Source organism: Tympanuchus pallidicinctus, unplaced genomic scaffold (genome assembly GCF_026119805.1).
Source record: "Tympanuchus pallidicinctus isolate F22 unplaced genomic scaffold, pur_lepc_1.0 scaffold8, whole genome shotgun sequence".
Lineage (NCBI taxonomy): Eukaryota > Metazoa > Chordata > Aves > Galliformes > Phasianidae > Tympanuchus > Tympanuchus pallidicinctus.
This window is the reverse complement of record NW_026294802.1, coordinates 30,245,339-30,272,871: the sequence shown is the minus strand read 5'-3', so window position 1 is coordinate 30,272,871 and position 27,533 is coordinate 30,245,339. Positions and strand designations below refer to the sequence as shown.

General features: G+C 43.7%; 1 protein-coding gene across 1 annotated transcript in view; it reads right to left on the bottom strand.

The window, feature by feature from the left end:
* WIF1 (WNT inhibitory factor 1) overlaps positions 1-26,853 on the bottom strand; it is a 41,616-nt gene extending 14,763 nt beyond the window's left edge. Inside the window, exons 1-3 of the mRNA XM_052668877.1 lie at positions 26,704-26,853; positions 26,478-26,617; positions 3,664-3,772 (exon numbers count right to left, since the gene is read on the bottom strand). Coding sequence (XP_052524837.1) covers positions 3,664-3,772; positions 26,478-26,617; positions 26,704-26,836 — 382 coding nt within the window. The 5' untranslated portion in view covers positions 26,837-26,853. The remainder of the gene's footprint in view (positions 1-3,663; positions 3,773-26,477; positions 26,618-26,703) is intronic.
* Positions 26,854-27,533: the final 680 nt, after the last annotated feature.

Below are 27,533 nucleotides of genomic sequence, written 5' to 3'. Positions count from 1 at the left end.
CCAAAGGGAGCTGGAAGCCTACATTTAATTTTCTAGGCTGCCTTAATCCTTCTGAATCTCACTTTCATGGGCTCTCAGGTGACTCTGGCAAAAAGATCACACACCTTTTGGAGAAATTGTTGCTTCAGGTATGTTTCACTGCTTGGGATCTTGCAGTTAATGCTTGGGACCTTCCAGTTAATACTTAAATAAAACACTGATTTAATCAAAACTTCCCCCATAAAGTGCTAGCAAGACGGTAGTCAAATAAGATAATGGGCTCAAATATTTATGAAAATTATAGAGTCCCATTGCTGTGACAGAACTTGTTATGTGTGGTAATATTTGGAGATTGCCTTTCCAGGAAAAGTATTCAAACACTTTTGAACTACAAAGAGTCCAAGTAAATAATTAAGGCCAGTAAATCTAGATTATTTGAATGAGGAAGTGGGCTGAGAGCTCAGAGTTCTGGAATGCTCCTCCGTGATGGTCTCATGTGATCTCATGTAATCTTCAGATGAAATGATTGTCTCTTTTCTTCAAAATTGGCTCTTCCTAGCTCCTTCATAAATTAGATCCAGCTAATAGTAATTGTTTATTCTGAAGGTGGTCCGTGATTTTGGAGCAAAATATTGACCTAACAGCCTTACATTTGGTTTGTTTCAAATTGCTTGTTATAAAAAGTGTTGCAAGTCATAATTGGGCAATTGTCATTATTTTCTGCTTTGGTATAATGCAGAATAATTTATTGCTGAAACACATTCTGCTCCTGGTAAGTTCTGTTGCAGTTTTCTTCATAAAACAATTTAATTGCTGAGGCACTTTTACATCATTTTTTTTAAAAGACATTTACAAAAAAGCATGTAACCATGTGGTAGGAAGAAAACTCTTACAGCAAATAAAAAGCAGTTTAAATGGTTCTTAAACTGTAGTAACCTTCTTACAACTCAAGTGCAGGAATTAATTTAGTGCATATATGAGTCTGTGTGTGACTTAGCTGAACAAATTGCTGTGGGGAGGAAGATGTGGCAGAAATTTAATGATGGTACTATAGCAATTCCTAGAATTCACTGCATCATTAGCAAGCCCCATCTCTGTTGAGTGAGCAGAGACACTGCTGCACCTAAAGAAGGCATCAGATGTGCCAGCTCACGTGGAGCCACATTGGCACCAGCATGCACTGGGGTGGCGTTCACAACTCATCACTGCCACCATCCACAACGTCGGACTTGGATCTGAACTTAGAATCATAGAATCCTTAGAGTTGGAAGGGACCTTTAAAAATCATCTAGTCCAGCTCCCCTGCAATGAACAGGGACGTGCACAGCTAGACTAGGGTGCCCAGGGCCTGATTCAACCTCATCCTGAAAGTCTCCAGGGATGGGGCATCCACCACATCTCTGGGCAATCTGTTTCAGTGCCTCACCACGCTCGCTGTAAAAGACCTTTTCCTTATATCCAACCTAAATCTAAGATTGAAACCATTTCCCCTTGTTCTGTCACCACAGACTCTGCTGAAGAATCTTTCCCCTTCTTTCCTGTAGCTCCCCTTAGAAAAAGCTGCTACCACAGAGACTTCTCTTCTCCAGGCTGAACAGCCCCAGCTCTCTCAGCCTGTCCTCATAGGAGAGGTGCTCCATTTTTGTGGTCCCCTCTGGATGCATTCCAACAGGTCTATGCCCCTCCTGTACTGAGGACTCCATACCCATAGTACTCTAGATATGCTTCAGAGGGGCAAGATCACCTCCCTCAATCTGCTGTGCACACTTCTTTTGATGCAGCCTAGGATATGGTTGTCTTTCTGGGCTGTGAGGGCACATTGCCATCTCGTGTCCAGCTTGCCATCCAGCAGTACCCCCAAGTCTCTTTTGACAGATCTGCGCTCAATCCTTTCATCCCCCAGTTTGTATTGCTAGTGGGACTTGTCTTGACCCAGGTGCAAGACCTTGCACTTGGATTTGTTAAACCTTATGAGGCTCATCTGGGCCCATTGCTCAAGCCTGTCTAGATCCCTCAGGATGGCATCTCATTCCTTGGGTGTGTCAATGGCACCATACAGCTTCCTTAAAGATCTGCCAGCTCTGCTCTGCACCCTTACCCATGAGGACAGCTTCCCAGGGTGCTCTGCTTACAAACTCCCTGAAGAGCTGGAAGTTAGCTTTCCTAAAATTTAGTGTCCTAATTTTACTCTCTGCCTGTTTCATATCCTTCCAGAGCATGAACACAACCATAGCATGGTCACCATAGCCCAGGCAGCTTCCCATTCCAGTGTCACCAATTAGTTCATTTGGTGAACAACAGTATTGCTCACCTCCCCAATGGGGCCATCTATCACTTGAGTCCAGAAATCATGGAATCATAGAATTATATAGAAATTATAAATTATAGAAATTATCCCCAGTGCATTCCAGGAGCCTCTTGGATTGCCTACAGTTTGCCATGCTACTTTTCCAGCAGATGTCTGGGTGGCTGAAGTCCTCCAACAGGATGAGCATTTGCAATTGCAATGCCTCCTGTAGCTGGAAGTAGGCCATTAGATGAAGCTGTCACAGCCAAACTCAAAACAAGAAGGGGATTTTCATACAATAGGAGGCAAAGAACTTCTTGCCAAAGGGACTGGAGTTACAAGAAGTCAGTATGGACTCAAATAAGAGCCTATACAAGTACTGCTAAGAGAGATCTGTAACCCATGTGTGAGTTTCAGAAAGGCATCAGGGAGCCTCTGAGCAGAAGCTAGTCAGGGGTGAGGGTAAACAGAACTATCACATACACTTGCTTTCTTTTTGCTCTTCAAAAAATCTGCTCATAGCTCTATTGGACATATAACAAAACACAGACTAGATAGTGACTAAAGCACTAAAGCAATCTTCACTGATGGTAGGAAAATATCCAAAAGAAACTTTGAGAGCCCACTGATTTTGACAGGAACACTTGGTTTAACTATCTCTCAGTAAAATATCTACCTATTTTAACCCCTCATCTCACTTCCCAATCCCATATCTAATATAGCGCTCTTCCCTCTGTTATATTTCTTCAGTTATCTTTACTGTATTCTCTTGGGCTGAGACAGGTTTGCAATAAATGCCTTGCTACTGTTGATTTGTTATTAAGTACAAGAAGGGAGGGGAGGGGAGGGGAGGGGAAGGGAAGGGAGGGAAGGGAGGGGAGGGGAGGGGAAGGGAAGGGAAGGGAAGGGAAGGGAGGGGAGGGGAGGGGAGGGGAGGGGAGAGTGCACAGCCAGGGGAAAACAGTAAACGATAAGATCCTAAACCAGAGCTTGTGTTTTTGAGCCTGAATGCCTGAAAACAGCAGCTGACGCCAACTTAAAGTAAAATTCCTGCAAACTGAAGCCTATGAGAAACAGAATAATTGGATAACTATTCCTTACAGCAATCAAAGATGTTGTTCTCCAATAGTTGCACAACTTAACCAAAAATACAGTTTTATGTACATGAATGTTATGCAACAATTCTGCAAAATTTTCTGCTGATTTCTCTACAGATAAAAGCTTCATGTGACTTGGCTCAGACAAAATACACTGCTCTTGTCAGGCAAGGCACTCACAAACCATTCAGTGTTAAGTGCCATGCAAGCATTTCTTTAGTGATAAGGTTCAATTCAAGACATATTGCTGGATGTGGGATGTTTTGCAAAGAAACTCAGTTTAACATTAACAGCACAAACCTGATGGTTTATGAGGAACCATTCCAAGCAGAGGTATATTTACAGTTGGATCAGCCATGATGCCTTTATCCAAAGAGCGCAAGGACAGGAATTCGTAGAAGTACTCAGCCTATGACAAAATACATCAGAAATTGCTATGTATTTTAACTGCATTCATGTAAGCAACTGTAATGTAAGCAAACTATTTAGTATAAGCTACAGCAAAAAATTATTGCTTTTTATTATGCCATTCACTGGATTAATTTCCATTACTTCCCTGATCACTTACTTACCTAAGCATAATTTTGGGATAATTTGTTCTTATTTCAGGAATTGTAGGTGACCATACAGTAAACATCATATTTGTATAATAGGAAGAAAAAAACCCATGCATACAGTGAACTGAGGTTATATAGAGAATATGTTTTTTACAGCCTGCACTTTTTATCTGACCATGAAAAAAAATTATGAACAGTGGACTAAATTTATAGCTGCTTTTCTGGGCAGAATTGACTGGCAAGCCTGGAAAATTTGCCTGCACCATGAACACACCTTAAAGTCCACAAGCATGATGCAACTGTGGCGTGAGAATATCCAAACTTGCCTTTTGAGGATCTGCACAGCACAGTGCATTGCTCTGGGGGAACAGCGATGAATGCAATGTTACAGGAGTGCCATGCTGGGAAACACATGTTGCTTACAGCTACAAACACTGCCTGGTTCAGTCTCAGCTCTTTGAGTTGTTCCAGGGGTGGAGCTGAGATCTCTCCCACAGAGCAGGCTGTGTGTCACTCAATATTAAACCTAACATACGTGATTTCTTTTGGCTATCCCCAAAAGGTGTTGGCATGATGCAAAGCTACTTCCCACCACCTTCATATTACTGCCTATACGCACCTGTGCAATTGAACAAATTGTAGCCCTTGCTACTTCCTTCCATGGAAGCTCAGCCTCTCTGTTGAGTCATCTGCTCAGCATTTCTTCATATTTGATGCAAAGTGGGAATCCTCTTGTCTAATGCCATGTGCCTGCAGCATACATAGATGCACACACCACGTACATCTGAGATACACGCATCTCAGCAAGCCACTGCTGTTAATGGACATGGGCACTCCTAAGGTACAGCTGCAGGTGCACTGAGCAAGAGGAAATGAACCATTTCCCTAAAGTCTGGCTTCTCATTTACCCTGAAACATGGAAAGGTAATTTTATCTACTGCTCTCAGAAAAGCAGTTGAGGCCTTAGAATGGGCAGAGGTAAAAATACATTCTCATACAGCAACTCATTGACAGCATATGGTATTGTTAAGCCTGCTTTTTAGCTACAATTGCAAAGAGAGATTAAAGCTAAAGTTCTATGAGAACTTTGAGCTAATAAATGGCGGTTAGTTCATGTCTGTGAGATGGCAGTCAATGTCCTTAGCTAGAAGATTGTAATTTTTCTCTCATAACCAGTTTTCCTGTCTTACTGTCATGAGACCAGTGAACAGCCCCAAAGATAATTAAGGGTCTGGAGCACCTGATGTATGGAAGAGGCTGAGAGATCTGGGACCATTCAGCCTGGGGAGGAGAAAGATCAGGTGTATCTTATCCATCCACAGCAGTACAGATGGAAGCAGGTTCTTCTCAGTGGTGCTCAGTGATGGGATAGCAGGCAATGGGCTCATTTGAACATCAGGAAACACTTTGTGTTACTTTAGGGTGATTGAACACTGTCGTGTTTCTCAGACAGGCTGTAGAGACTCTCTGTGGAGATATCTGAAACCCAAATGATCTGGTCCTGGGTATCCTGCTCTAGGCAGCTTGAGCAGGAGGACAGGCTGCTTGGTCTCAAGATCTCATTTCAGATCAGCCTGAGCCTTTCTGTGATTCAGTACTAACTTGAGCAGAAGCTCTAACAGCACGTGAGAGACCAGAGCCCTATAGCTCCTGGTGCCACCAGCAAGGCTTTCCAAAAATGGATAGAAAGGTTGTTGTGGAATTCCTCATCAGACCTGGCAGCACGTCCACTTACTCTGTGGAGACAGCAAAGTGACCCCAGCTTGTGGGGGCTGTGCTCTGCCCAAAGGTTATTATGTAGGCATGGAAGCCTCAGAGGAGGCTTCACCAAACAACAGCAGAGAAGGAAGCCGTGGAATTTGTTGAGGGTGGCTTAAACACGTGAAGCATATGTGGGAGGGAGAAGGGGCATGGAGAGAAGCAGTAAAATAGGAGATGAAAATTGAAGTCATTCAAAAGGCTGTTTTTAATTAAAGAATTTTTTTCCAATACAATACACCATGCCAAAATATGAAAACAAGCCATAAAGTCTTAGATTGTGAACATTTTTGTTTTCAAATAAAACTTTGGTTCAGAAAAATAATTATATGTCTCCACACATCTATGGAATACTACAGTGACTGAGTCAATGCTGCACTGTCTGTTTTTCATTGGTTAGCTTTGATGTTTGGTTGTATCTAAACCAGGTCATAATGGGCTGGGATATTAAAACATTATGTTCTTACTATTCTAGTAAACAACAACTGGTAACTAAACCAAATAGCTCCGTTCCCATATTTTCATTCTAGCCACACTGCTGTAGCAGGTCAATTTGTGAGCCAAAGCCCTGATGTGCAAAGAATGGACTGGAATTTTATTTTCTGTAATTAAATGATGCCTAAGGACAAAGACAAAAAGAAAGTTAGGAGTGGGAAAGGCAAGCAATTGTGCCATGAGTCACAACCATTACTGCCTTTCAAGGAAGGAATTCTTCTAACCAGGACAGAGGTGCAGCAGAGATTAACGCCCAAGGCAGGAGGTAAGTCCTGCTCACACACTAAAAAGATGGGAAGAGATGTTGCACAAGCAATGGGCTTCTCAGTAGGAAAACCAGTCTGAATTAGGGAAACATACCTGCTCTCTTTCTGTGCATCTGCTTAGTTTACAAAATCTGACCTTCTTGGCATGGTGTTATCAAAAAAATTACGGAACACTGCAAGTAGACCCAGCTAGCATGATTTTGAAGTTATGAAACCATGTGCTACAGAGTGCATTTGCAAATCACATTTGCTGGACTAGTTTGGTCAAATTTTAAGTTAAAAAATACTACACAAAATCAGTCTAGAGAGGCTGCACAATGAAGGAGAGTAGTTCAGCTCCTCAAATCTGTCAATCCGAGGTTTGTCTGCCATAAATCCTACCAGTTTTGAAGCAATCTGTCTTGACACAATCTCCATATCCAGTCTCCAGTATTGTCCTGGTGTAATTTGAGTTGATTGCCAATTAACCTGCATTAATCAGCATGACTGAAAAGCAAACAACACATCCTCAGTAAATATTTACCATGCTTCAGCATAGCATGAAATTTAATCATGATGTTTAATTGAAGAGATAGGCCTGTGCAATTAAAATCTGGACATTTGGGTACTGTACAGTGACTACCACAATTCATACTGTTAGCGGTCATTGTGAGTGACCTGGTAGTGCAAACAAAACTCCCTTGGATATTGCTGAGAGATAATGGGAAAAGAACCACAATCTAGAATCTGTTTTCCTTCATAGAAACATTCTCGTGACTTTGCGTCTGAAGCCTGTCTATGTACTGTCTGGCATTTGAGGGACAAAATCGGGTACTGAGGCTAAATCATAAAGAAATGGTTAAAAGAGGTGATAGAGGAAACTGGGTTTCCAATAAAGGGTTGATCTTTGACACGAGTGGAAGAGATTTTGGCTTCAGCACGCACCCGAAGAAGTATACTTCTTCCCATTGTGTGAACACTTTGTATGGGACCCCTAGAAAGGGAGGGAAGTGCTCTGCAGACCCTACGTGTGCCGTCTGGTGACTTGGTGCCTCCAGAAGCAGGAGCCCCACATGGCCACCCCACAGCCACTCCCCATGTGGGCAAAACCCTCAGCAAAGGGAGGAAATTTCATTTTAGGCAAATAATTCCAAAGTCAGGATTAACTTTTATGGACTTTCAGTGGACGCTTTCTTTAAATCAGAGGAATCTAAAAGGTAATAAAAATAATGAAGCCCTCTAACAAGTACTGTAGTGAACATCTGTCGGCACTTTGGTTTTACACTTTAAATTCCTACAGAACTCATTTCTTCAGGGCAAGATCTACTGCATTATAATTTTCTCATCACTTAAATGCCATGTTGTGCCTACTTTGTTTTTGTTTCATATTTAATCAAAGCATTTGCAGGAATGTGCTTTATGTTTTCTTCATTTTACATGAAAGCTGGAGGATTAGAAGTAATGGTTATACATTAAAGTGAAGCAGAGTAGCTTAAACTGCTGTATGTCTCAGCTCAAGAACCTAATGAAATCTGCAGCCTTTCAAACAAAGAAAATAAAAGGTGTGTTAGCTTTGCAAGTAGAGGTAAGAAATGAACCATACTTCCTTCTCATTATTTTAAAGAGATTGTTGCTGGCATTCCATTCTGCTGTCAATTAAATTGCAAACATACCCTAATGCCTATTTTCTTCATTTCAGAGAAGAAACTCATCAAAAGAAGTTCCTTCTTATCCCAGATCCATAGATATTTCTGACTATGCACATCTTAGAAGATTCTAGCATGCATTATGCATAGCAGACACTCACAGCTGCATATGCCATATATAAAATAACAAAGTGAGGCAACGTATGAGTTTGCTAGGTGTTTACAGCATGGACCATTGCATCTCCAAGATAGTAACTGCATTAGGTCAGAGAAGTGCATCTTCTGTGTTCCAAGATGAAACATGAAGCAAATGAGATGAATTTCAGCCGAGGAGAGGCTCTAGCTGTACTGTGCATATGGAGCTATTGAAGGAGTTTGGCCACAGTTATGAACATGTCAGCAGCACATTTTGTTATTGCAGTGCAGTCTAGACACTGCTGTAATGAACAACATAATGATCCTCCTTAGACAGCAAATAAACTGTCTGCTTACAAGGTTTTGTTTTTCTGCCAGAGGAGGCAGCTTGACTTTACCTGCTTGTCCCCTCCTGGAAGGTGGAACTGAAGCAGTAGGATTAACAAAAAGACAGATACATACACACACAAAAGGAAAAATAGAGATGGCTTTGTTTTTCTAAAGAAGTACCCAAATTAGAATTCAATGAAATATCTCAAAGAAAAGTACTGCATGTTACAGTGTTAATTACACACTGATGTACTGAAATGCACAGCTCTGCAGAGTCTCTTACACTGTCTTTATTCATGTTAATAAAACTGGACGACTGAGGAAAGTCTGTGCATGAGGACAAAGACTTTTTTAACAATGGAGTGAACCCCTACATGCAACTTGCAACAACAATCACTTGTGGTTATAATGATTTCATATTTCGTAAGAAGAATGGTTTGAAATTAGTGGAGTCACCATCACTGAAGCTGTTTAAGGAAAGGGTAGATGCAGTACTTAGGGACATGGTTTAGTGGTCAATACTGGTGGTAGATAGACAGTTAGACCAGATGATCTTAGAGGTCTTTTCCAACCTCTGTTATACCATGATTCTAAAACCTCTCCGATTTTGTCCATGGAATATTTAACTGATGCTTAATGTCTTCTGTGGCACATCATTGTGGATGGCATTCAATAGAATGATTTAGAAAGCTGGGAAATAAATGTTACCTGATCATTACCAAAAGGAGCTCCAAAGTTTGGAAGATGGCATCATGGGGTTTCAAGATTACTCTGTACAGAAGAGATTGACAGAAATCTTTGCAAAACGTATTAGCCGGTCCTCCAAAAAATGAGGCAAGAATTTCTTCAAAGTGAAGTAATATGAAGTGAGGCAACAAAGTAACAGATTGAGATTATGTTTAGCAATTAGGCTTCTGGCAGTTGTCTAGTCTTTGGACGATATGGAAAACGGGAGAGTACTTGGTCATTCTGAGCTGATACTTCCTCTTGTTACACTCTGAGCTCTGGAAGTTCTCTAGCATGTGAAGAGCTCATTGAAAACCCACCTGAGACTGGAATTTGACTTGGTAGACAGGGTGGGTTTCTAGAGGGACACCAGTGAAAAAGAAAAAGCCCAAATACCTCAGGAGGTCATTAACTTTGAAACTCATCATGCAGCAAAAGCAGGCTGCCTGAGACACGTTGCCAAAGAAATGGAAATCACTCCCATCCCAGAATCATAGAATAGGATATCCTGAGTTGAAGGGCCCCACAAGGATCACTGAGTCCAGGACCACCCAATCATATTTCTGTCTGTCAATCCATTGCTAGTCTGCTCATGAAATACAGCATTGGTGCAGGTGGGAGCCAACCCACTGATGCAGGATCAGCAAGGGGCTGAGGCTTGGAGTGCAGGGTCATGCTCCCCAGGGCTGGCATCTCAGAAAGCAGCACGTGGACAAACAGATTCAATTCCAAGCAATTCCCAGGTAAGTACAAGTAAGCTGCTGCAAAGGCATGTAAAATGTAGTTCTTAACAAACAAAGTCACTGACAGCTATTCAGTGCAGGAAGATCAGGTCTTACTCCTCCTCCATCTTGCTTTACTCAGAAGCAAATGAGAACATCTTTGGTTTTCTCTTTTAATAGGTTTCCCATAACACATCTTACTCCTGCTTCTCTACTTACTTTCTAAACAATTAAAAGAGACAAAGGCTGTGGTTTTGATAAATATGTACAGCTAACTACATCTTGAAAGTCTTTAGCAAGGAATGAACAGCATGAACCAGGCTGGAATGCATACATATGTCCTTCAAATTGTTTCCTACCATATCTTATGGATGAAAATAAAATCTCCCTTCACTGGGGGAGAGAAGCTAGCAGTGCACAGAAAGAAGAATTAGTAATTAGAGCTCAGATTTAAAAAACGATGCATAACCCTGCATCGTGTTCAAATGTTTGGGGACACACATTGCTTCAGAATCCAGAGAATCTGTAATAATTCTTCTTATGAAATTTATTTCTTCCTTTGGCATAATAAGGGCTAATTCATTCTTTAGTCACCAGGCAAAAGATCAGTGCTGTACCTATAAGGGATTTTATGACCAGAGATATTCAAAATGCCAATTTCCTAGTGCTAATGAAAAAGGGGGAAATTAGGAAATTTTTGCTGCTCCTTTGAGGAAAAAAAAAGTGAAGCATATATATATATATGTATATCTGTACATGCTATTTGTACAAGCCTGCTATTTAAACCTGTGACACATCTGCACAGAACTATCTACACTGAGAATAAACTGTGAGGTTATTTTCTTCCCTCACACAGCTTGAAAGAGAAATGAGAACTTGGGTTGGCTGGTCCTGGGGCTGCATTTCTACATAGATTACAGAGAGTTTGCAGTTTCAAACTCTAGATAGATTTATTTGTAACTAATAAATTAGCCTCATTCCTTTCAGATAATGTAAAATAATTTCAATAAAACCTCAACAATTAGGGAAATGATTGCACTAACAAGTAACAATTTAGACTGGTTTTGATGGAGATCTGAGCAAATGCTACATTTAATTAAACAGAATCTTTTCTAAAAGCACAAATGTAAACCTTAGAGATGGTGGCTCACCCGATGTGATGAGAGAAAGTTCACAGTTGGAGAATAGGCTAATCCACCCCTTGCACAGTGGTAAACATGGATAATGCACACAGATTCATTCTGGCCAGGCTTCAAACTCCCAACTCTTTGTTCTTAAGCCTCCCAGGACAGCTTTGAAGTGGAGGATAAAGCTCCTCTGGCACACCATTACCAAAGAACAATCTTCTGATTATGATCTCATGAAAGTGTAATCAATAACTTACACAAGTTAAAAGCGTGGCAAACAGCAAAGGTCACGTAATTGGACCTTTATTGAGTCCATGTGTTTCAGTCTTGGCTTTAACTGGCACTCCTGTATCGTAAGTATCTCTTTCCAAAACATAAGCAATGATCTGTCTTGAAAATTATGAAATCTCACAGCAGCTTCTGTCAGACTGGAGTCCTTCCAAGGTCTCAGGGGTGATGCTTCCACTTGCATGAGTCTCAGAGAAACGAAGCTTTCAGCACCTCTGTAAGTGAGGCTTTCTTCGTTGACTGCTCAGTAGATAATGGCCTTCGCTTGTATTCCAAGCAAGTGTGTAAAAGTTAGAGTGAATATGTTTTGGAAAAAAAACCAGCTCTTTTCAGACTGGTTGTTAGAAATACTTCCCTGACACTCCTCTTTTAATATCTTCGGCATGGGTTTTAAATGCCTCTTTGTGAATATTCATTTTGCTCTTATTCACCAAAGGAAATTCTAGATACTACCATCAAAGAACTAAATTAAATATTTAAACGATCAATATATGAAAAACAAACAAATGAAATCCCACGTGTGTTTCATAGGATCACAGAATGGCTTGGGTTGGATCATCAAGTTCATCAACGATCATCAAGTTCCAACCCCCTGCCTCAGGCAGGGGCACCAACCTCCATATCTGGTACCAGACCAGGCTGCCCAGGGCCCCATCCAACCTGGTCTTGAACACCTCCAGGGATGGAGCATCCACAACCTTGCTGAGCTGTCTGTGCCAAGCACCTTACCACTCTCTGTGAAGAATTTTCCCCTGACATCCATTTGCTGTGTACCTGAGATGAAAATGATTTGCTTATTGAGATAAGACCTCAGTCTGTGGACATACATTAGTGTAATATTTCCAGTTACCACACAGGCCCTCATATAGTTACAGCCTCTATAATCACACTTGGAGTTCATCAATGCAAGATGAGCTTACCTTCACCATAAGGCAGGAAGTATTGTCTTACCCTAGTTTCTGGTCAGGAGCTGAACATTTCTGCACACAACTTTTCTGTCTTTACAACTATTACATAGGCAGAGTCTGTGTCTGTACAGCTCCCAGCTGAAGGTGGGGCTGCCATGATCAGGGCAGTCCTTCACTTAGGAATACAAAAAAGCTGGGAGGAGTGATATCAGTTGGAATGAAGTTGAGCTCCTGGACAAACCCTTCACATAAACTTGAAGGAATGATCCCTACTCCAAAGCACATGAAGTTCATTTTGTGAAAGCAACATCCTACTAGGTGTTCTCACTCTGAATGACATGACCTATAAAAGCAGCATAAATCCTGACAGAGAGGGCCAGCAGCTGGGAGCTCACTGGAAGAATGCTTTGCAGAGGCCCCAGCCCTGTTTTTTGTTAGAGAAAAAGCTATTGGGACAGTTCAGCTGAAAAACCAAAGGGAATTCAGTGGCATCAGAAATCTGTACTTTGCTTTGAGGTAACTCCCTGCATCTGGGATTGAAGAGTTTCCTTGAGATTGAGAGCTGCAGCTCATTCCTTGGCAGACAGTTATGGTGAATCTGGTCTGCTGCTGCAGGCTGAGGCAAACTGTCCTTTTTGTCACTCAGTAACTTTTGTTGCTCCCTGATATGCTGACAGACCATCACTTCTGCCAGAGTCAGTGGCTGTTGGAGGCTCTCCAGATCCCCCCGGACAGCCTTAATTGACTGAATGAAGTGGGAGGCTCTGGGCTGAGTGTGGTCCAAGTGCTTTCAGGAACACCAGGGTAGAACAATGTGCTGCAAATGCTGTTGAGCTGTGAGGACTGTTCTCCAAATCTGTACTATGCTGCTGTGGCCCTGCCCACCTCACATATGACCGTTGGCTGAGCTGCCCAAGATGGACAAGGTGACAATCAGTCACTTCTTTTTGTAAGGTTAGTCTTCAGCCAGACCAACTTCCTTCCCGAGTAGCCACATTTGTGCTGGCATGAGAAGAATGGGTTGGGATGGGATGGGATGGGATGGGATGGGATGGGTTGGGATGGGATGGGATGGCATGGCATGGCATGGCATGGCATGACATGGCATGGCATGGCATGGGTTGGGATGGGATGGGATGGGATGGCATGACATGGCATGGCATGGCATGGGTTGGGATGGGATGGGATGGGATGGCATGGCATGGCATGGCATGGCATGGCATGGGAAAAAAAAGTTGTCAGCTGATGGCATGGCTGAAACCACAGTGGAACCATGCTGGAAGGGAGGCAAAATGTTCCCTTATCAAATGTTCTTATCAAAACTCAGATTTCATAATCCTAGAAAGTGGGAGAATCAAAGCTGAGAACCATGAGCAAAAAGGTTTCTCCAATCCAGTGCTGAAATCAACAGAACATGCACAAAAAAGACATGCACATTCCCAGCAGTATTGAGGTATGACAAAAACATGAACAATCCATGCATATGATTCTGCCTTCAGAAATATGAACTTGCTGCTGTTCACTGAGGTTGTACACTGGGAACAGTTCGAGTTGACTCACGTTTATCTAAATTTAAGGTAGTGCTTATTAACAGGGTTCTTTGGAGTAGCAGCACTAGATTCCAAAGGTGTTCCCAAAATGTGGTCTTGGAGCTGTACTCTGTGTGGAACACAGCACACCCCTCAGCAAAGTGACAAATAGATTGGGTTGTTGGAGAACAGAGTGGAACAGAGTGGTCCATGCTGGACCAGGTGATCACGAGGGTATGTCAGCTGTCAGGTGTGCTGAACCAGAGGCTTTCGTGATGGCACAGGCTGTGATCTCTCTCAGCTGAAGATGATGCTGCGTCAGCACAGAGCCTCGGGCGGTGCGCACAGCATAGAGGCTCCCTCATGCGGATCTGCCGGCAAAGGCTGGGCAGCCTTTGGAAATGTGGCTCATTCCGTCAGCCGGGGACATCAGGATGCTGACACGCAGCAAGGCGTGCAGCTGTGAGCTGTACAGCCCAGGATACACAGGGATCTGGGGGAAATATGTTTGTCCATAAAGGCCAACTGCCTTCATTTAAGAGCTTGTTGCTGTACCTTTCAGTTGTGCCTAGCTGACAGAGGGGCTATGAGTTAGAGGTTGCAGAAAGGGGAAAGCCACAGTTTGCTGACCCACAAGAGTTGTCAGAGAGGTTTTTAGGGAACTGTATATGGAAGAAAACTCTCAAACCCGAACCACACTGATCATATGCAAATGCCCATCCTCATTTCCACAAGCAGATTTTTAAATCAGTAGAAACCTGTTCATGGGAAAAGGCTAAATTATTTGTAGGCTATTAGTATACTTTAAAAGACAACACGTGAACAATGCACTTCAACAAGAAGGTGCATTTTCCATGTTATACTGAAAGACATGTTTAGTCAATAACTGGGTTTTCAATGGGTAGTTCGTGCACACTTTAATCCAAGGCTTTTTCCTTTTACAAAGGAATATCTTCAAATATTTTCTATGCACTGAGTGTCAGCAGCTCATCTTGTGCTTACCAGAAACATCACTTGGATTTTTTCATAGGAACTAATGTAGGCACAACATTACTTGATCTTTCCAGCTTATCTTTGTGTCTGTAATCAGAGATGAAAGCAAGCTTCACCTAAACATCTCTTTGCTGCTTGACTATCATCACAGTAGTACTTGTGCATTTAAAATAAAATGTCCTGTGAATGTGTCCTACCACTTTCACAGAAGGGTAATGGTTGTCCCTTTCTGTCATTCACAAAACTCACTTTCTGCTTCCCACTGCTCATGAGCCTACTGGCCTGGGGCTTTGACTGGCTAGACCCCATCCCTGCTCTAAGCCAAGAAGGAAAGAAAGACCTTTCTGCAGTTATTGTGTCCTTGTGGACAGCAACAGGGAACAATTAAAAAGCCAGAGACAGAAATTTCTTTTGGATTTGCTGGGGATGAGGAGAGGTAAGGAAACAGATTTCATGAGAACTTGCAGAGCTTCAGGCTCTATGCCTCCAGGTAACTGTGTACTCAGCCAGCAAACTCTAGGATTCCTCATCTCGTTAAATATTTTCCCATTAACCTAACTGAATGAACTTATACTAATTAATTATGCTTTACAGGATGAGAAAACCTCACTTTTGGATGAATAAAGCTCTTACATAAGCAAGTTAAATACTTAGAAATGTTTTAAACATTGCAACTCCACTGTGAGGTCTCAATTCCTCTACAAGCAAATCACAGGAACATCAGCAGCATGGCACCGACTATGCAAACGATAAAGTTCACCTGACTGCAAATGTTTGACAGCACAGTTTAAAAGGGCCCTTTAAGTAAAGAGAATATGCACATTGGCATGACCCAAACCTGAGCTCTTATCAGTGGGCAGAGTAATGTGCAGATTTTGTCCCATTAAAAGAAGGCTGTTGTTACATTGAATAAAAGAGCAAAGCCGTGGTGGCTCCTGATGGGCCTCTGGTTTCTGCCTGGATAGGGACGGTGTGAGCATTTCCACCCATACCCACTGCCAGCACATTGCAGCTGTATGGGAGCAATGCACTGGGTCATAGCAATGCGTTGGGCCATACACTTTCAGCTGTGCTCCCTTGTCAATACAGAAATCTCATTTGGTCGATTCAATCTGAATAGAGTTTCCAGTGCAAAGATGAAAGAAAAGAGAAAAAAGAACACACAAAATAAATACATTTTAAAAACCAACCAAGATAATGACCAATGTGTCCAGCTAAGTGAAGTATTTCCAGGCACTCAGTATGGCTGTGAATGTCATCTCTTGCTTGTGACTACAGGCCCAGATATCTGCATTTTGCCTCCCCCTCCTCTGGGACAGATGCCAGAGGTCTGTTGTCCCTGAAGACAGAGGTCCCTGCCTTGAGTCTCTCAGACATGGAGTTGTTGGCAGCTACTCAATGTATGTGTGACTTCATAGGGAAAAAATAAATTTGGTTCAACCTGCTCCCTCCATGGACTGTATTTCAGCAATTCAATTTATTTCCCAGAATCTCTGCAAGAAAGAGAACTGGCTAAGGCTCAAACCTGGAAAAATGAAAGCAGTGTTTACTGAAGTTTAAAGGAACAGACTGAAGGTGGTAGTTGTGCTGAAGCTGCTCAGTGGAGGTGATTATTTGCTTATGTGGTTTTTAGTCTCAAATTCCCATTGACTATATCAATATTCACACATTTACAAGTTCAGAGTGAGTAAATAATATTTTGGTAGAGCCTATCTCCTCCTGCTCATCAAAAGGTTGTGATCTCACCGTGCCTTCCTCATGCTCTTAGGAAAAAAAACACGTTTGTAATGGCAGCATTGATAGCCCTGAACTGGTTCTGATGGCCAGGATGGCCTAAGATCTGCTGCCTCTCCACAGCAGCCGTCATTGCAAGGGCTGCCTCTGCTGCTCTGCTACTGGGATCTCTGCTTGGGTGCCCAGAGCTGGTGACAGGTCTTCTCATTAGTGAGCTGCTGTTTGGGAAATTTGTTTTCCCTGGTGCTAGGCCAAAACCTGCAGCTGAGAGATGGCCAGGTTTGATGTCAGGCATATTTATTTCCCTTAGCATCAGTTGGGTTTTGCTAGCTGTTTACCCAGACTAAGGGGTAACTTCAGAGGATTTGTGGGACCAGTTCTGAAAGCAATGTTTGGTCTCCAAGTTATTGATGGAGGTAGTTGGCAGTGATGGCAGCAAGTACTGGAGCGGCTGGAAGGTAATTGCCCACTTCTCCTTGTATGGCAAAGGAGCTGGATTCCATCGGCTGGTTACAAAACAAAGCACACTTTCATACATAGATGGAAAAAAAAATAAAAAAATCAGGGTTTTTCTTGTTTGGTTGAAACAAATCCATCTCAAATCTCTGTAAGCCTTTACTAAGGCATTTCTATCCCACAAGTTTCTCTTCTCCAAGTCAGACAGACTTGTCAGGCCAACTCCTCCTCAGCATTTCTGTGCAGCTGAGTGGTCTCCTATGGATGGACTTTGAATGAGCAAATACTATGGTGGATTTCAGGTATCACAGATCCATAAAGGCTTCTCAGTGCCACCATACAACAGGATTACTGTTTTTGCTACATTTATAACAATTTTCTGAGTCAGACTTTGGTTTGCTGCTGTGATTGTACAAGCCAGTCTCGGATTTGTGATAGAGCCCAGATTGTTTTGTGTTAACAGCGAGAGGAGAGAAGTTTATCTTGACTTTAGCAAGACTTTCAAAACAGTTTCTTCCAAAGCCTTCACAGAAAAAAAGTGAGAAAGTGGAACTGATGTTAAGTGGATGGTGAGGGGGGCTGCTCTTTGCTTAGATTTTAATGGGCTGTGATTAACAACGTGAAGTTCAATTGGAGACCAGTCAGTAGTGGTATACCTCAGAGGTTCACACCAGTTCTCACACTGTTTAGCATCTTCATTAGTAACCAGGATGTTGAGACAGAGTACGTCCTCGGCAAGTCTGCAGGTGATACATAACCAGGAGGGTACGCTGGAGGATTGCGTTCCATTCAGAGAGATCTCACCAGGCTGCAGAAATGGGCTGACAGGAACCTCCTGAAGTTCATCCAGTAAAAGTACAGAATATGCATGAGAGGAGGAACAACCCCATGCATCAGTAGGCACTGGGGGCTCCCCAGTTACAAAACAGATGGTAGAAGGAGATGGGGGTGCTGATGGACACCAAGATGACCATGAGCCAACAACATATCAGTGTGGCAAAGAAGGCCAACACCTCCTGGGCTGCATTAGGAAGAACACTGCCAGCAAGCTGGGGGGTGATTCTTCTCCTCTGTCCTGTCTTGATGAGATGCTTCTGGAGCACTGGGTCCCAGTCTGGTCTATCCAGTAAAAGACAGGTATGGACATACTGGAGGGAGTCCAGCAGAGGGGCACAAAGTATGGATGCCTGACAGAATTTTGAAGGCTCATCTGGTTTTGTCTATTTTTGCTCTTCTCACAAAAGCGTAAAGAAAGAAGTTAATCTTCTGCAGGTTCTTCTACACTCCAACGGCTCTCATTAGAGATCTGTAGTGCCAGTGTCACAGCCAGATGCCCATAGGACTGCCAGTTCACACAGACCAGCTGCCAGGATACCTCCTATGGGGAAAATGCTCTGACCTCAATGCATGCACGCTCTCTGAAACTGCTCTACATAATTGGCTCAGCTCAAATTGTTACAGATAGACCAGATGCTTTTTGGGCATAGGTCTGAACAACATTTTATATGAGAAGATCCAGTCTTTCATTACAGTATTACATGCATTTTATTGCAATCACAGTTTATTATAACCAGTGTCAGTTTCCGTCAACCAAACAGCAGGGAAAAAATGTGAACTTTACCACATACTCAGCAGCTTTTCCAAAATACGACTGATTTTGTGTTTCTTCAACTACCTTTCAATTAAAAAAAAAAAAAAAAAAAAAAAAAAAAGCTATTTACACAACAGAAATACCAATAAAACTATCTTCCCATATCCCCAGACAGCTACTGAACTTTATACACATCATTCACTACAAAGAACACTGTATGTTTTGTTATGGAAAGAACAAGAATTTCAGTGCAACTGACATTGCTGTTGTTCTTCACTGTGCATTTTGGGTGATTGAATTTTCCACTACGTTTGGGTTGCATTATGATGCAGTAAGGAGTTTGGCCGCAAATAAACAGCTAAAGTTCCCTGAACCTTAAAAAGGAAACAAACAAACAAAGAACTAAACAGAAAACTCATATGGTTTAACAGCAAAATAAAACATAAGCAAAATATCATGTTTTAGAAAGCGGATGAGAACGAAAAAAAAAAAAAAAGGAGATAAAGAAAGAATAAAACTCAGCAAGCTAAATGTAAAGCTGCAACAAGATAAATAATGATTTGTGGTAGATTTTCTTGAAAGTTGTCAAAATGTTAGTACATTTTTCATTAAATTCTTCAGAGCAGGCAGCTGTCAAGTGAGTGAAAAACGTGTAGAAAAAGACAGGAAAGCACAAAAAAAAGCTGAATAAATGTTTTGCATATATATTTATGAATAAAAGCGTGTTAAATTGCTACATCAGAGCTTTGCTTTATGAAGCTTAAGGAGATGTTTCAAACTGACGCTTCTGGGTGTTAAGGGAGAAGGAGGGGAATAGCAACCAAATACATGAACCTGATGGTGTATCCCAAGGGTTTTGAGGTACTCAATACCATACTGCAGAAATCCCAGCTGTGGGGATAAAACTTACTCAACCAGCCTTGGTATCAGAGGAACATGGCAGGAATCATGCCAATTTTTGCATAATGCTCCAATGAGGACTTGGAAAGCTAAGTCTGAAATCTCTCCTGAAGGAAAGCAGACACAGAGCTAAAAGCGACATCCAGGGAAGACACAGCAAAAGCATTTTCAGGCACCTGTCAGAGTTCACCAAGTAGATAAAGATGACCTGGTCTGTGGTGCCCAGCTGAGTTTCTAGAGTGCTTACAGTGTCTCAGACCAAAGCCCCCAGAATGTATCATGAGATAAGGAGGTCCACTGGTGGGTTTGTAACTGGTGACAGCCGTCCAGTTCTAGAAATGCTTCGTGAGTCATCAGCACTTGTAGTGAAAAGAGTTGACTAAGGCATTTTCAAGAAAGCTGCACTGTTCAAAATACTGATAACAATTGTAGAAGAGGGGATTTATTATGAGTTGGCAAAGTTTCCTAATATTAGGCAGCTCAGCAGCTAAAGCCGTCTGTGAAGAGGTTATTTTGATATCCAATGGCAGGTTGGTAGGATCATAGGTGAGAATCAGTGTTGATAAATAAGAAGTAACACACAGAGGGAAAGAAAATGTGAAACATAATGAGGTATTTTAAATCAACTACTAGTATTACTCAGGAAGGAATGCCCTGATGATCATGGCTGATTCCTTGGCAGTATGGTCAAAAGGGGAAATGGACTATGAGCATCTTTTAGGAATGCTCTAGAGAACAAAATGGTAAACATTACTATGCTTTTACAAGCCTAGCGTGCTCACGGCATGAATACTGAATTTAAGTCTGAGAAGCCTTCCTCAAAAAAATGAAGGTGATACAGAAATCTGACTAGGGAAGATTCAGAGAAGGGAAAGAAAAAGAGGCAGAGGAATGGAGAGATCTGTAAAACAAAAGACTGCGTTTGGGACACCTCAGGTGGGCACTGGGAAGCCTTTGAGGCACTTGGGACAGATTATTGCATTCAAAGCAAACAGAAAAGCAATGTTTTACACAGCACATACAAAGTTGCACAGGGCACTTGTTTCCGTGTCCATCTCCTCCCAGATAAGCCACAGCACGGTAGGTACAAAACCCTACACCTAAACCTGCCTCCAGTTTCCTCGCTGAAGGTTCTTCCTGTACTCCTTTCCATATTTCCAGCCACAGGATGGATGGCTTTGGACATCCACTTCCCAAAACTCAACCTTCTAAAAATTAACTTAGTCATCACATCGTGGATAACATCCACTCCACGTTGTGTTCATTCTGTAAGACTGTGATGAATGAATGACCCAGGAGAGAGCAGTATCAGCCAGAAAACATGAGGAAGCTGATCTTGATGTTGCCTTTGTGGTATCATTTTGTGAGGAATGCTCGAATAGTCTAAAAACTAAAATGTTTCTTTAAAAAGTACAAAACAAGTATGCAGAATGTAAGAGAAGACTCCTTGGGTGGATCAGAAAACACAATTTCCAAAAAACTGTTAGTAACATGGGGAGACAAATTCGAACCACTTCACAACTATAGCCTTGCAGCTTGGGGTGTCCTGTTAGTTCCAGTGCCTTTCAACTGTTATGTTGTACATTGCAACAACTACTGTAAAAGTAGTGAAGAAAAATTTATTTCTTCAGCTTTTTTTTTGTTAAAAATATAGTAGAATATTTATAGAAAGGACAAACAATGAAAATCTTGAAGAATGGTTTATTTAACACAGCACTAGACTGCTGCGTAAAGAGAATAATTGTGTAGTTTACACATATAGCATGTAAATTACTATGGAAACCAGATGTCACTTACACGACAAGGTGCCTTGTAACTCATCTCTGCTGAGCAATAAATTCCCCTTTTACTTCTTGGCAAAACTCTGAGAAACGTTCCTGCTGTTTTCTATCAACAGATACAACAGATGGCTGGCACATGCCTGCTTTGCTAAGTGAAGTGGGATCTCTACAGCATTACTTTGATCCCTGGTGGCATGTCTACAACACTGAGATGCAAAATACCACAGCTGAACAGAATCTAAATATTAAAGGTTTGGAGCGTTGCACTCGGTACGTGAGCCCCCTGTCTGAAAATCATGCTCACAGTGTGTAAACATCTTCACATTCCACATTGGAATTTTAGTACAGAGGTCAGAAAACAAAGTATTTCCTCTGTTTGGTGACATGAAACCGCAGTGAAGGTACTACTGTAAGTCCCGGGAGTGCAGGTTTACATGATTGCTTTGACCCAATTTCCAGAACAGCCCTACTTTTATTAGGAAAATAAATGAATTGTGAGTATTACACATTTTCTAAGCTGAAAAGGATCACTGGAATCAGTGGGTATGAATAAGATTTTTATGAAAAGTTTGGCAGCCACTCTGAAAAAAGCTTCCTTTGAAGAAATGTATGTTTTGAAATCCACCATTCTTTGTTTTCTTTTCGTTTACCAAGCAAATAATAATATTTGAAGGAAGCAAAGTTTTGTAACACTGCTGCCTTAGAATCTGCGGTTTATTAGCTTTCCTTAGGACAGGGAAACAAAACTCCTGGCATTGTTGGGGTTCCATCTGATCTTCATGGTCAGGCTGTGACTCAGTAAAATAAGGTAATTTCAGAGATGCCATGGAGCTACTTGAAGTTGATGATCACATTGCTGAGACCAGCCCTGGCCTTCAAGAGCTGGAATTTCCTAACTTTCCTGCGCTCCACTTCAAAATACAGAAATGCTGAAGAATATACTCATAGAATCATAGAATGGCCTGGGTTGAAAAGGACCACAATGATCATCGAGTTTCAACCCCCTGCTATGTGCACCAACCACCAGACCAGGCTGCCCAGAGCCACATCCAGCCTGGCCTTGAATGCCTCCAGGGATGGGGCATCCACAACCTCCTTGGGCAACCTGTTCCAGTGCATCACCACCCTCTGGATGAAAACCTTCCTCCTAATGTCCAAACTAAACCTCCCCTGTCTCAGTTTAAAACCATTCCCTCTTGTCCTATCACTATCCACCCTCATAAACAGCTGTTCCCTCTCCTGTTCATATGCTCCCTCCAAGTACTGGAAGGCCACAATGAGGTCTCCCCAGAGATACTGATGATATCTATCATCCCTCCCTAAGAGGTGGGCATCTTTTCACTTTGCTCATTGCTATCAGTAACTTTTTGCTCAAAAGTGACCCAGCCTTTCCCACAGGGACAGGGACAGGTTTCCCTTGTCTCTTGATGTCTGTGCTTTGCTGGCCAGAGGTGCTCCCAGGCTGAAAGCATTTCTTTGGCACTTAATCCCCTGTGGACACATGCACACCTCCTCTCTGAGGGTAGGACCACTGCTGCCCCACCACAAGAAGCATGCATCCAGCACCACGTAGCTCACATGTGAAAACACAAAATGCATAAGAAGGTAACGAACCCATTCTATGGTATTCTTGGCTCCTCATAACCTGCAGCTTATCTTGACTTCACCAGAAAAAACAGGGATTCAGCATCTGGAGACACATTCTGCTTGTTTGTTGGCTTATTTCTCCCGAATATCACCTAATATTGAATTAGGACTAATGAACTAAGAACTAAAGGCAACTGATGATTTACTTTGATAAACATTTTCTAATGAAAACAGCTTGAACTCTTTATAATACAGGTTTTCCACTTCAGTGTACAGAATCCAGCCCTGAACATGTTACATTCAGCATATGTTTCTGAACTGGAATATGGACATATACAGCAGTGCAAGACAGAGGAGTACTGTCACTCTCTGGGTTGGATTATTTACCAACCTACAATTTACATTGCTATTTACCCCAGGAGCAGGAAGGTGCAACCTGCCCACAGGACATTTACACCTGCTTTGCACAGGTGCAGGCAGGGACACGAGGCAAGAGGGGTTCAGCCCCACACAGATGGAGCAGCCACTGCTGGCTGCCACCCACCTGCCCCTGCATTGTTGGTATCAGGGCTGGGAACTGGGTCATGGCATAGACATAATTGCTTTTTTCCTCACTGTGAGGGCAGTGAGGCGCTGGCACAGGCTGCACAGAGAAGCTGTGGAAGCCCCCTCCTTGGTGGTATACGAGGACAGGTTGGATGGGGCTCTGGGCAGCCTGAGCTGGTGGGTGGCAACACTGACCATGGCAAGGGGTTGGAACTGGGTGGGCTTTAAGGTTCCTTCTAACCGAAGCCATTCTGTGATTCCTATATGCACTCAGAAGTCTGCTATCTGCAGACCCAACAGGGCTCTGGCTATTGATAGAGGACATAGTGCATACAAGGGCTACTCTGAAAGAAATGCCTATTTTGTTATGTTGGCCCTTTACATCAGAGGTGGATGTTGGTGGTATGTCAGTAGAGGCTGAACCTTCCCACCAATATCCTGTTACATGTTGTTGCTGTGTGACAGATGGCAGCAGATGGGCACTCTGACACAGAGATGTCTGACATGGAAATGTGGATGAAACAAAGGTGTGTCACTGAACTCTTCCGTGCAGAAAAAATGGCACTCACTGACATTCACTGACATTTGCTGAACGTGCATGGAGACCAAGCAGTGGATGTGAGCACAGTGAAGCAGTGGGTGGTGCATTTCAGCAGTGACTGCAGCAACAGTGGAGCACTGCCGATTTTTACAAGCGTGGCATGCAGGCTCTTGCTCATCTCTGGCAAAAATGCACAGCTAATGGTGGTGACTATGCTGAAAAACAATGTTCCAAAGCTGAGAATTTGCTCCATCAAACAGTCTTATTGTGCTCTTTGTACTTGTAATTTCTATAGAATTTAATAGGAGGCATTACTTTTGGAGTAACCTACTGTTGCCAGCCCCAAAAGCCATGGAGCCTTAAAGAGATATCTTCAAATCTCCCATGGCACTCAGAGGTCAGTAGGACACAAGACACATGACTCTCAGAAGAAAGGGTTTCAGTTCTACCAAATAGAAAATAAATGTACGCTAGGTAATGGCTGCTTTACAGGAAGCAGTGTAGTACTTTGGTACCTTGTATGTCTTTATTCTGTCAAAGACTACTTCTACTTTTGCTTTTCCTTTCCCTTCCTGCCCTCTCACCTTGTCTTCTCTTTCTCCCATCCTCTCTCAGATCCCACACAGAAGTGTTCCACCAGGGTAAGGTGGCACTTTCCTGAATGCTGGGGAACATCTAAGTACCTTTATACTTAAACACTAAACAATACAGAAATAAAACCTGTTAGCACCTATGGTCTCATTTCTTCTTTTTACTAAATACTGGAAATTCTGGAGAAATCATATTCTTTTTGCCACAAGGAATTGCTATCCTGTTCTACTTGCAACACTGCTGTGGGCACTTTCCAACTAAGATGCATAGAACTGGTATGCTGATGAATGCTTTTGCCCTATGGGCTGCAAAAACACTCATGTTTTCTATTGTCCCTTCTCATCAGGTACAGGTTCAGGCGGCATGGGGACAATGATGATCTGCTTTTCACAGAGGATCAGGAGAACTGCAGGTAACAGGCAACTGTACTTGAATGTCTCTAAGAGACTGCAAAATCCAACAGGTTTGTGCTGCAAAAAATAGGTGATTTCTCTGGGGCATGAAGTCCATCCTTTCTAACCCAGCTCCTCAAATACTCACAGGCTGGAGCTCCTTCCCTAGCTCAGTCTGAAATCCTGCTCTTCACCTGCAGAGGTGTTTAAACACCCACAGCCATAGGACTGGAGTGCAAAAGTTTGTAGTAAGTATACGCACAAATGGACTTGTAAAAATGGGATTATAAACTCTGCAATGCAAAGTCTCTCAATTTTAACATTTCTGAGATCCATAAATATCCACAAGACATCATGCTGTTGTAGGAATGGAGTTGTCAGTGATGTTACTTTAACCATGTACGTTTGCTTGCTAACTATCTTTGTTCCCATGTGAACACCTTAATTCAGCAGAGAGAAGGAGGGCTGGTTGATCAGCTTTGCCACAGCTCAAAGAGGCTGCAGAAGGAGAACACATCTCTGCTCTGTCTCTCAGCCCACAACCCTTTGCAGTGAGGGCAGTGCCATGTCTCTCCCTCCCAGGCTGTCTGCAGGTGGTCCAATAGGAAACAGAGTGAGGGAAAGGAGGAATGGTGTCAGCCTCACATCTCAACCTCCTTCTCAAAAAGAGGTATTTTTCTCGTGACTGAGAAAAATACAGAGCAGGAAACAATCTTGAAATGCACAGATTATTTCTGTGATGTAAATTTCAGACCCTGGAGTGCAAACTTGTTCTTTCTGCATAGCCAGACGGAGCTCCTACAACTTCAAGCAATTCCCTCAGCCTCAGTGATGCCACCCCGTGCTCCCCTCCTTTTCTACAACATGGGGTGAAGCACTTCCAGAACCGACAACCAAACTCCACGGCCTCACACAGCACGGCAGAGCCAAGCAGGTCTGTCACCAGGAGGGGTTCTTTCACACAGCCAGAAACACAGCAATGTTGGTGAAGCTGCCGTAGGCTGAATTGCACATTCAGGTGTCACTGTTTGAAGATACACACAGTTTCATCTTTACCCAGCTCTAATACATGGTATGTAATAAAATACAGCATCAGCGTCCAGCCTTGTAAAAACCAATCATTTTACCCATGAGATTTGCTGTACCCGTGCTAACCTAGGCTCACATTCCAGCTTTACACGAAGGCTGCCAGCAGCCCAGCTACCTGCGTGCGCTCATGCAAACACATCGCGCGCCCCTCGCTTTTTCAACAAAAAAATCCGCACGGAGATGCGTGGCTCTAAGCGCACAGTTTCGCGACGAAAACCGGCACGTTGAGGGTTACCTCTACTTACCGGCACCCCTGGCTCGGTGCGCACCGTGAGCGAGCGGAGAGCGGCGGACGGCCCGCGCTGAGCGCCCGCACGCCTACGGAAGGTGCCCACACCCGCCCCGCGGGTACAGCCGCTCCGAGGCCGTCCCCCCTTCGCAGCGCCCCGTCGGGCCGCACCGCCCGGCCCCGGGTTCTTCGCCGGAGGTGCTCTCGCCCGCACCTACCCGTCCGGTAGCTTGCCAGCTGAAGTTCATGGCGTGGATGCCGACGGGGATGGCCGGCATCCTCTGCTGAGCTTTCCTGAAGTCGTGAGTGAACGGGGCCATCTTCCCCTCGGACACGATCAGGATGTCCTCTTCGAAGCCTGCGGAGGGCAGAGGGTGCGATGCGCGACGCTGGCACGGCTGCGGGAGCCCCACCGCCCTCCTTTCCTCCCTCTCGTCCACTTACCGATGAGGACTCGGGCTTGCTGCGCGTCGATCCACAGGTAGAGCGTGTCGGGCTGCCGCGCCGCGGCCCGCACCCCGCACAGGCTGAGCGCCCCGCACAGCAGCGCCGCACACAGCCGCCCCGCCGCGGCCATGCTCCGCGCCCGCAGCTGCCGCCCCGCTCCCGGCCCCGGCGCTCGCTGCTCCGCCGCCTCTGCCGCTGCGCTCCACCACCCGCGGGCGGGCGGGGACGGGCGGGGCGGGGCGGGGACCTCGCCCGCGGGAGCGCTCCGTCTGTATTCTTTCCTAAGAAAGTTTTCTGTTTGTTTATTTGTTTGCTTGTTTTCTCAATGCTGAAGCCAGCCGGGATGGATAAAGTCTGAATGAACCCCAGTATCCCCGCGTGGCGCTCCGGCAGGAGCCGCGCCAGCTCACACGTGTGGAAACGATTGCGGCCGAGTCCTTACTTCTGTTCTATTTTATTTTATTTTAGCTGAGCTGCTAACAACGATTCCCTCCAGGACCCGCGGCTCAGCACACGAGAAACACACACCTTTCCCTAAGGCGTGCACGCATCGCAGTATCCCGGAATCACAGAATGACCCGGGTTGGAAGGGACCTCAAGAATCATGAATATGCAACTACCCGCTACATGCAGGGCCACCAACCTTCACATTTAATACTAGACCAGGCTACCCAGGGCCCCATCCAATCTGGCCTTGAACACCGAGGAAAGTGGGAATCCACAACCTCTCTGGGCAGCCTGTTCCAGCACGCGTACATACTACACAAAGTCGCACACAGGAGAATAGGGCACCGCACCGGATCGCAGCACCACTCCCGTGCTCCACC